The following is a 10845-nucleotide window of genomic DNA, read 5'->3' on the forward strand; positions in this document are numbered from 1 at the left end:
GGACACATCACTCGTGTTCCAGCTGGGAGAACTGGTCGTGTTCTCTTTATTTCACCCCTCCCCCCTTCCTGGGAATCCCAGATGAGCAGGGGACTGGGGGCTGGAGAGGACCCCCCAGACTGCCTCCCCACATCTCCCCCAGGGCCCTGGGCAGCCCGTTCAGCAGCTGTACCTCCTCAGGGAGGTGTGGCCCTGCAGGGAGCACTGAAGCTCTGTGAAGGCCAGCGGGCCCACAGTGACGGCGCAGCGGCCCACGGGGTGGAAGCCGAGCCTCTTGTAGAAGGGCACCAGGGCGTCCTCGCACATGAGCACGGCCCGGCGCACGGCCGGCTGGCCGCTCAGGTGGTACAGGTACCTCCACAGCAGGATGGAGCCCTTGCCCTGCTGCCGGAAGGTGCGGTGCACGGCCAGCACGTGCAGGTGGGCTGTGTGGCCCCTGGGCCGGTGCAACATCAGCGACTCCTGGGGGCACGCGAGAGGCGAATCCAAGTCACCTGACACCTGCTGCCCACACCACCCACACCTGGGTCCGAGAGCAGGTGTCCCCTGAGTGCCTCCCATCAGGGCTCTCCCACCCAAGGAGGACCCCAAACTGAGTTCACACCCCCAGACCCTTCACGAGGGCTTTTGAGACCCCAGTGATCTGGGACCTCATGCCCTGGAAGAGGACCCCCAGTCTGTGCCGTGTCTGGTTTGGAGGAAGAAATCCCAGTTCTGAGCTCCCACCTTCGTCTGGCTATGAGAGGAGCCAGGGGCCAGGGGTGGTGGGCTCTCTTCCACAGGCTTCCAGGGGCTGGGCATTGCAGCCCCGCCCTGGCCTGCCCGCACCTGAGAGTCCACCCAGCCCTGCGCTCACCTGAGTGAGTCTCTCCCCGTCCCAGAGGGAGCCGATGACAAAGGCCACAAGGCGGCCCTCCTGGAACCAGCCCAGGGACAGCTCTGGACACAGGGTCAGAAAGTGCTGGATCTCGTCAAGGTTCAGGGGGCACATGCCCGAGACAGAGATAAAGGCTGGGGCAGGAGACACAGGTGGGCAGCTCGGTGGTCACCGTGCCACATGTCCACCCCCAACCCTCCTCTGCAGGAAAGTAGGGGATTCAGGGCTACACACACACAGTCTGATATTCTAGGGTCCCAGCGACAAGGACAGGAGACGCGAGGGCCTTCTCCCCATAGGGCGGCTGCAGTGCCGTGGTATCTGGGCCCCGTGCGGGCTGCTCACCTTCACGCTCGATCTCAAACACACTGGCAGCATCCTGAGGGGTAAGGCAGCGAAACTCGCTGGCAGGGAGTGTGTGGCGCCGCTGGTAGCTTGGGGACTCTGGCATCCCAGGTGGCAGGCGCAGGGCCACGGGAGTCAGGTAGGGAATGCTCTGCATGGACATCCTCGCCGTTGGTGACACCTTTGGTTGCCCTGGCTCAGGAACTGGCCTCCGCAGCAGAGGAAGGCACCCAGAACCTGTTGGAGAGCGGTGAGGGTCAGGGGTCTGGCCTCTTCTCCCCGAGGGACAGGCCAGAGCGGTGGTGTCTCGCCTCTTTTGTAGCTGGACCTGGGGTGGGGCCAGCCCCAAAGCAGATGTGCACATTCCCTGGTGCCTGGCCCCCAGGGCTGTTTTGAGAACTAAACACCGGTGCTCTCCCCCTGCCTTCTCTCAGCCTGAAGTACCGAAGAGCAGCCCCTCCAAACCTCCATTCTAGCCTCTCTGCCCTCCAGTGCATCAGAGCCCCAGGAGAGAGCAGGAGGGGTGGGCAGGGCTCAGCGGAGACCAGGGCACCCAACACTGTTGCCCAGGGGAGGAGGGCGCATGCGCCTCCACTGACTACTTCTAATGCAACTGTGGGGTGGGTGGGGTGGTTTGTCTTATCTGCCCAGAGGGAGACTTTCCGGTCCTCTGGGTGCAAGATGATGTAGCCTCAGCCCTCGACCCTAGAGAGAAAGGCTTTAATCAAAGCGGGTCCCCAGGGAGCCCTACATTCAAGCAGGTGGCCTCAGACTGGGCCATGCACACAGGGCGGGGCTGGGGAGGCCGAGGGAGTCTGGGGGCGTGGGGAGGAGCCAGCGTGGACGGATTACCAGATACCCCCTGCTCCATCCTCGCTCACTTGCTCAGAGGCCCTTCACACTTTTTGTTTCTCCCATGATACCCTGCAGATGTACGGTTCTTAGAGGAGGCCAACCCCCCACCCCCTTAAAAAGCTAAAAAGCCAAAAAGCCCCATGGCTGCCCTGGCCGGTGTGGCTCAGGGATTAGAGCATCAGCCCTCCCATTGTAGGGTCGCAGTTTCGATTCCTGGTCAAGGGCACGCACCTGGGTTGCAAGTTCATCCCTGGCCCCAGACGGCATGTGTGGGAGGCAACCAATCGATGTGTCTCTCTCACATCAATGTTTCTCTCTCTCTGTCTCTCCCTCCCTTCCACTCTCTCTGAAAAGCAATGGAAAAAATATCCTCAAGGATTAACCAACCAAAACAAAGCAAAAAAAGCCCCAAGGCTTCCAAATTTGCCCATCCCCCTTCACCTTTTCTTACCGCATCTCAAAGCCCCAAGCAGGACACTGCTGTTCCTGAAGGCTGGGGCCAGGGGTGGGGGTCTCACTTACCAGGCCAAAGCCCCACGCTCCCGGGGCAGAGCCAGTCACCCCAGGTGCGGCCCACAGGCCCAAGAACCAGGAAGATTTGGGGCACCTGGGTGCAGTGGTAACGGGAGTGGCCTGGCCTCTCATGACGTTCTCAGAGATTTCTAATCCTCCGAGTCACATGACAGCCAGCGCAGTGAGTATTAACCCCATTTTATAGAGAAGGACACTGGAGCTCGGGTTAAATAACCTCAGTGAAACGGGAGTGGCAAGCCCGGGTCTGCCTCCCCGTTACCCGCAGTTCCCGCCGGAGCCTCTGGGCCAAGTGCTTTCCCAATGGCCGATTCACACCTTCATGGTTCTCCGGCTGGTCACCAGACAGGGTCCCCAAATCCGAGTCCACCAAAGCGAAGGGAAGGGAGGAAATCCTAAATCTGGGTCCTGGTCGTGCAGGGAGAGCTGATGGGCCTGGAGAGGCAGGTGGGGCTTGCCGTGTAGACAGTGGCAAGCCACTGAGAGGGCTTGGTCACTGGACCAAGCTCCCATGTCCTACCCTTGTAAATCACCCCCTCCATCACGTATGTAACCGAACCTGGTTCCCCAAGCACGGCTCTTTCGGGAACACTCTGGGGAGAGTCCCACGCCCAGAGGCCTGCGCCCATCCTCGTGTCCCCGCTCTCCCTCACATCCTCCATCATCACTCATCCAGCTGTCACAGAAAACAACTCCGCCTGGCCGGCCGGAGTGGCTCAGTTGGTTGAGTTTCATCCTGCGCCGAAAGGTCGCAGGTTCAATCCCCCGTCAGGGCACATGCCTGGGTTGAGGGTTTGACCCCCCCCCCGTCTGGGAGTGTGTGGAAGGCAACCGACTGATGCTTCTCTCTCCCATCGATGTTTCTCTCTCTCTCTCCCATCGATGTTTTTCTCTCTCTCTCCCATCGATGTTTCTCTCTCTCTCTTTCTCTCTCTCTCTGTTTTTCTCTCCCTCCCTTCCTCTCTATAGGTGTGTCCCCGGGGGAGAGTTTTTAAAACAACAAAAAACTCAAACAAGCAAAATGTCCCGATTCGCACCCTCCTGCCATCCCGATATCCCGCCTTGCCTCCCACACCTGAGGTACTTGAATGACCCCGAGGTGGTGCCGCCGCCCTGGGAGACTTGGGCAGCACCTGCCAAAGCTGGAAACATACCCTGCCCCGGGTCCCCTCCGCGGCCTGGCGAACACCGGAGGAGCAGACGCGCTCTAACAGCAAACGACCCGAATGACCGTCACCGTCGGCGGGACCGCGGAGCGTGCGCCAGATGGAAGGTGGGCCAGCAATGAGGGCGAGCAAACGGACACACCGCCCAGCGCCACGGACAGACGGCCCCCCACGCCATGGGGTGAAGGCGCCAGGACACTAGCGCTCCCGTGCGGCCCCGCGGCTCCCGTTCTAAGGCGTGTGTTAGAATCAGGAGGGGGCTGCCCGAGGGTGGCTTTGGGGTGCGGGAAATGCAACGCACCTGCTGCCGCCTAGCTGGGGCGGCGGAGGCGCCCCAGGCTGCCTACCTGCGCGCTCCTGTATCTGACGTCCTACTGGAACTTTACCTAAATATTCGGGAGCTCGCTCTAACCTAACATGTCCACCCCAAAGTTTCCTGACTACCAGTGACCTTGGCTCCACCCCCCTCCCAGCGCTGCCCCAGGACTTGTCACCTGGTGTGAGCTTCTCCTCTGGAACTCCGAGCCCAGCAAACTGCCTCCTGCTCCTCCATCCCCTGCCCCGCCCAGACCCCTCTCTCGTCCCAGAGGCTGCTGTGGCCTCCCCTTCCCCTTCAGCTCACACCCCTCCCGCAACCTCAGCTCTTCCCTTGCTAGCACCCACTCCTGTCCTTCCGCCACACACTCCCCCTGCCCCAACAGGGCCTGCCCAGCAATGCCGATTCATGCCCAGCCATCCCAGAAGGGGAGCCTGCTCTCACCCGTGATCCGGGAGGGACTGCGGTGCCAGCCCTGCCTGCTGCTGCTGGGCCCACATGGTCCTGATGCTGTGGGGACCCTGGAGCAGCCCAGGTGCCTCCCCACACGCACACTCATCCCCTTCTCCCAGGGTCCCTCTGCTGTCTGAGACCAGCAGAACCGGGTCCCTCTGCTGTCTGAGACCAGCAGAACCCCCTCCAACGCCACCAGGCAGCTCCTGTCCCACAACGGACCCCTCAGAATTGACCAGAAGACTCCCTCAGCCTTGGCCTTCAGGCCTGGTGGGGGGATATGTCCAGGACCTAGGCTGGCCACCTCCAACCTCAAGATCCCAGCAAAGGCCTCACCCCTTCTTAGACCTGATGGCCCCCCTGCGCCCCCTGGTGGCCTATCACAACCTCATGGAGCCCCAGACACAGGCAGGCGGCAGGCTCTTCAACCTGCCTCTCTTGCTTGACCACCAGATACGTGTTCTTTCTAGAAAACATCTCTAGACACATGGAACCCCAGAGAGCAAGGGAAGACAGTGTATTAAACATGGCCAAACTGTGGGGGCAGCAGAGGTGAGGGGAGGGTCGTCACGGGGCCTCTCCTGGTGAACTGGAAGAAAATGACACCAGCCAGGCCAGTGTGGCTCAGCTGGTTGAGAATCATTCCATGCACCGAAAGGTCACAGGTTCGATTCCCAGTCAGGGCACGTACAGAGGTTTCAGCATTCGATCCCCGGTCGGGGTGCGGTTGGGGTCTGTGCAGGAGGCAACCGATCAATGTTTTCTCTCACATCTATTCTCTCTCTCTCTCTCTCTCTCTCTCTCTCTCTCCCTTTCTCTCTAAAAAAAAAACCAGGACGCCTGGTGAAATTTGAACTTCAGGTAAGCAACAAATAATTTTTTAAGTGTGTCCCGTGCAATATTTGGACATTCTTATACTAAAACACTGTTTATCTGAAATTCTGATCTCGCAGAGGGTCCTCTATTTTATCTGGAAACCGTATTTGTGAGGTCTGAGGAAGGGATGGTCGGCCCAGGCCGGGGAAAGGGCAGTGAGAGAGCCAGGAAGAGCCCTGCACCCTGCCTGAGCGAGGGTGTCTGAGCCTTGGGCGGGACCAGAGCCCTTGGCCTCCAAACCCCATCATGTGCACCTTGGTTAGAGGCCACTGGCCATTGCTGTCGCCTAGTCAACCCTCCTTGTTTCAGACCAGCAGTGGAATCACCTGGGAGCTTCAGGAAATTCTAGCACCTGCATCACCCTCAGAGCTGCTGATTTCAGAGTCCTGGGGGAGGAGGCCAGGAGTGCAGCCCCTCCCTGGGGGGGCTGTCCCAGGTGTGCGGGGTGGGGTAGGGGTGGGGCTTTGCATCCTGTTTTTCTTTCTTGTGGGGAGAAAGTGCTTTTGCCAGCCCAGTGCCCAGCCTGCATGTGCCCAGAGCAGGGGGCATCCAGACCTCTGCAGCTCCAGACCTTTCTTCAAATGGAGGCTTTGGCAATGATCTGGAATGTAAAACAGCAAAAGCCGCCTGGCTGGCACTGTGGCAAACTGCATGAGGGTTCGAGAGCGCCCTGCTGGGACCAGGTGGGGGGCAGTGTGAGCCCCAACGGGGACGCCTGGAGAGAAACGGAATTACCCCTGAGGCACAGACCCAGAGCACCCCCTGCCCCGCAGGTCCCTTGGATCACCATCCCCGCTCGCATTTCCTTCCTGGTCACGGTGTTTGTCTCCTGTGCCCATGGCTGCTTAGAGGGGTTCCGAGGCTCTGCCCAGGCTCAGGTGGGGGGGCAAAAGAAGAGCAGCTTGAGCTGAGAGGCAGTCACAGGTCACATCACCAGCACTCTGACTGCAGAACCAGGGATGAGAGGACAAGACTGTATTTACTATCAAATCAACCTAATCACATGTCCCAGTGGGGGCACTGGCTCAGGGTTGACTCTAAACCACAGCCGCCCTGCAGCACCTGCTGTCAGGAAAGGGTCCTCTAACCACCCCTCCTCCGCCTGTCTGCTCAGTCTGTCCCCACGCCATGCTTTGCACTCATGATGGCTCCCCTTTAGGGGTCCCACTGTCAAGCCCTGCGGCCTGGCCTCCTACAGGGCGTGCTGGCCCAGCACACGTGTGTGCACGTCTGAATGCGGGCAGTGGGCCGGCTTCCAATTCTCTCCCACTAGGCTCTCTGCTTCCAGGCAGATCGCGGGTCCGATGGGGCTGGATCAGCACTCTGCATCCTGCTTTATAGGCAGCTGTGTGTTAGCACCAACTTCTGGGGGCCTTGCCGGCGCGATGAATCCTGTACCGTGAAGAGTGCTCCCACAACCACACCTCTGTTCACCCAACTTCATGTGCTGCCCCTCGTGGCCCGGCATCGTCCGATTCCTGTCCCACCGGTGCCCAGCCCGGTGGCACCATTGGCGAGGACCTGCGGCCCCTTCAGGCTCAGCCTTTCCTCTCTCAGGTGGCCCAGCACTTCACCAGCCCCTGATGTTGTAATTTTATTTATGTATGTATTTATTTTAATCCTCACCTGAGCATACTTTTTCCATTGCTTTTCAGAGAGAGTGGAAGGGGGAGAGAGAGAGAAACATCGATGTGAGAGACACACCAATTGGTTGCCTCCTGCACGTGCCCCGACCGGGGCCGGGGATCGAGCCTTCAACCGAGGTACAAGCCCTTGGCTGTAACTGAACCCAGAACCCTTCAGTCCAAGGGCCGACGCTTATTGATCTGGTGCAGAGGGGGGTGAGCGCGTCTTACGAGGAAGAGTCATTGCTTTGGAGCAGAGAGAACACTGACCTGTGATGGGCTGGCGTGGCCACTCCTGCGAGCTCCAGCAGGCTCAAGCAGAACCTGCTGCTCTGAGATTTTTGAGTGCAGCCCCCAGATCTCCCCAGATGCCTGAGGCCCCCTTCCTCCCAACCAGGGTCCTCCCGGGCATAGCTGACTCACTAGGATTGAGAGCTCCACCTCCCCTGGGGCCCTGCTACTCTTCCTAAGTCTAGTTTTCTACGTCTTCACATGTTACTGCCAAGGAGACCCTCAGCTTTCATACTGAGCCTTTGATCGGTGACTCACCACCCAGCCTTTCTCTCTCTCCCCAATGTGACTGCCTCAGGCCGGCCCTGGGCTTCCACAGTCCTTCTGACCGCTCCCCAACCTCTCCAGACCCTGAGATGTTTCACCACCGCTGCCTGTCTTTCCACTGGCTCCCTTCCCAGTTCACGGCCCACGAGTGTTAACAATGGCCCCACTCCAGCTGGGCAGGGTGCAGGAAAATCCACCTACACCAGTCAGAAGGCAGGTGACCCAGCCCAGAACCCCATTTTTAGAGTCTGTTTTCTATGACCACACCGGGCACCAACTGTTGGGACAGGTGAGATTCCCCAGTAAGTAGACTTTCCAACTCCGAGTTCCGCATGGAGACATTTATTGGGAGTGCGCTCGGGCCAGCCCGAGAGGGAGCAGAGCGAGGGGTTTAACTGTGAGGGTGAAGTTGTGGCAGAGCCTCCAGCTCACCCCAGGAGGAGCTGAGGCTGGGTGGCCCTTCCCGGGTGTCCTGAATGGATGCGAGAGGGCCAGGCCTTTCCCCCTGTAAGGACGGTCACTGGGGGGGAGGCATCCTCTTTCAACCACGGGCAATACTCGGACGGGACATAGCTGTGAGCCTCGGCAGCCGACACCTGGCAACTGGGGGCACAAGGTCCTCGGACCTGGAGGTGGCCTTGGGCTGTGCCCCACAGCATCCACTGCACGCCCATCTCCCCGAAGGCTACCAACCCCTGGGAAACAAGACCGTGTTGAAAGTGTGGCATCGTGCCGCTCACCTCGTAGGAGTCTACCAACTGCATGTTGAGGATGGCACTTAGCTGCTTGGCTTTCTGGGGGTTCATTTTGAAGCCTCCTTTGCATAGATTGGCTGGTTCATTGCCGGGCTGAGTGGGGTCCACCTTTATTTGGGGTTCAATATCTGCCATAGTACAGAAACATTTCCTCAAGAACCTTCAGACCTTTCTGGAATGTCAAAGACAAGAAGGGATCACCACCTTCTGGAGAAAGAAGGGCCTACGGCTCCCTGAGCAGCGGGAGTCGCTCTGTCCGTCCAATAAAAAGGTCATGTAAGCCCCAGGTGTGACTTTCAATTTCTAGCAGCTACATGAAAGAAACAGGTGAACTTGATTTTAATAATATATTTTATTTAACATATATAAAAAGCATTGTCATTTCAACATAAAATTAATAATAAAAGATATTTTATATATATATATTTTTTGCACCAAGTCTTCAAAATTCAGTGTGAAGTTTACACTTACAGCACATGTCAATTCAGACCAGCCATGTGTCAACTGCTCAAGAGTCACATGTGGTTAGAGGCCACTGTGATGGGCGGCACAGATCTAAACGTTAAAGGCTAAGGAGAGAGCAACTGTGCGTGCAGGATGAGTGTGGATGTCTGCGTGATGTGAGCGTCCATGTGTGGGGTGTGTTTTCATATCTAAAGAAAATGGGGAGCTGGGGACAGAAGGAAAGATGGGGTGTCCCAGAGACTTGACGCACTGAAGGACCATTGGGAGGGGTTGGCTTGTTCTGTTCAACCACTCAACAAAAATCTTTTGAGCACCTATTATGAGTCAGACCTGTGCTGGCTGCTGGGATTACAAAGATGAAGAAGACAGAGTCCCTGTCCTCAAGGTTCACAGTCCCACGGAAGAGAGAGGAGTAAAAAAATGGTTGTAATAGAGGGTAAGAAATACAATCATACAGGTATTACCAGGAGGGATATTAGGAGAATGGGGAGCTTGGAAGACTTCACAAGCCCATGATTCTTGAGCAACCCACAGCTGGACACTCAAGCAGAGGCATTTCTCCAGGCAGACACTGAGGGTGTGGGAGGGCCTCCCACCCCTGCTTTCCAGCCAAAGCCCCAGTGCTAACAGTACCCTAGAGCTCCCCAACATCAGTTCCAGGGTAGAAGGAGTTCTCTGGGCCCATCTGAATTTGCTGGCACAGGGAGGCTTGGAAAGGCCAAACAGGCTGGGGCTCCTCCAGGGGGCAATGTGGGGCTCATGCACACTCGGTGGGTCTGGAGAGGTGGCCCAGTGTCTGGTTAAGATAGGGACAAGACAGGGCCTGCTTCCTTTAGATCAGTTCACTTTGCTGACAACTCTGCTGCCTCCTGAACCACGCCAATTCCTTAGCAAGGGGAGTGGCCAGGCTGGCTCAGTTTCTGGCAGGCACATTTGTAAATAAGTGAAATTATCCTGAGAAGCATCTACAGTCCCCAAGCATCTAGAGTCCCCAAGGCTGAGTGTTGGGGCCATGAGAGGAAGGGGTTTATCCATTGGGGAATGAAGGTGTGTTTTTTTTTCCATCCAACAATTATGAAAATTAAAACTAAGCAGACGCTCTGATCCAGGCTCACCCCCCTTGCCAGCCTGGGTGCACAGAGACTACGGCTCAGGGATTGGGGTTTGGGAAGGAATCAAGCCTCGAACCATGTTCAGAGAATCTCAGGTCTGAATGAGGTCACTGAAGGGCACCATGAGGTGGGGAGAAATGTACTGAGCCTCTCTCTCTAAAAGGGCTCAGCTGCAGCTCAAAATGGGAGCCACAGAAAGGGCTTAGAGATAGCACGGCAGCTACTTGGGTGTATGATAGAGGGTGGGGGGGGCAAACTAACCAAATGGAGGTTCAGAAATCTCAGGCCTTTGACACCCATCAATATGGTACATTGTTGTGCACCAGGATTACACACATAAATACAACATGATCCACGTTCTCAAGAGGGGCTCACTAAGGGAGAGACCAGCATTTGAAATCAAGGACTCTTACCTACAACCTAGCAGGTTCCTGGTGTATGTGTGTGCGTGGGGGCAGCCCAGTGTGGCGTGATGCTGCACAAAAGGAGGGCTCGTACATACATCCTCACTCACAGGTGGAAAATCTACGTAAAGCACTTAGTGTCGTACCTGGCATTAAGTTGCCGCTCAATAAATGGAAGCTATTATTAGCCATTACAAGAAGCTGCAGAATAAACATGGCACATCTTCCTGGAGTGCCAATTTCACTCAACGATTAGGGAGGGAAGGACATCCTTTCTATATCATAGCAAACACAGGCATAAGCTGGTGTCGAATGCAAAACTCACTTGGACTTTTGACATCAAAGATTTCGGGCTTGCACTGCTGTCCCTTCAGCCTACTTGCACAACTCCATTCTCCGATAAACACAGGAACTAGAAAAGCTTGGAGTCAGGAGACCTGGGGTCCAATCTGCCTCTGCCAGTCACTACCTTGCAACCTTAGGCACTAAATATAAATACTTTTACAT

At 57.0% G+C, this 10845-nt stretch overlaps 1 protein-coding gene across 1 annotated transcript; it reads right to left on the bottom strand.

The window, feature by feature from the left end:
* Nucleotides 1-159: 159 nt before the first annotated feature.
* On the bottom strand, nt 160-1385 carry AANAT (aralkylamine N-acetyltransferase; the record flags this gene model as incomplete). Its single annotated transcript, XM_081161957.1, has 3 exons — nt 160-462; nt 857-1011; nt 1223-1385. 3 exons carry the CDS (start codon nt 1383-1385, stop codon nt 160-162), a joined length of 621 nt encoding a protein of 206 aa, XP_081018083.1.
* Between the last annotated feature and the right edge of the window lie 9460 nt (nt 1386-10845).

Source organism: Miniopterus schreibersii (genome assembly GCF_964146895.1).
Source record: "Miniopterus schreibersii genome assembly, chromosome: 16".
NCBI lineage: Eukaryota > Metazoa > Chordata > Mammalia > Chiroptera > Miniopteridae > Miniopterus > Miniopterus schreibersii.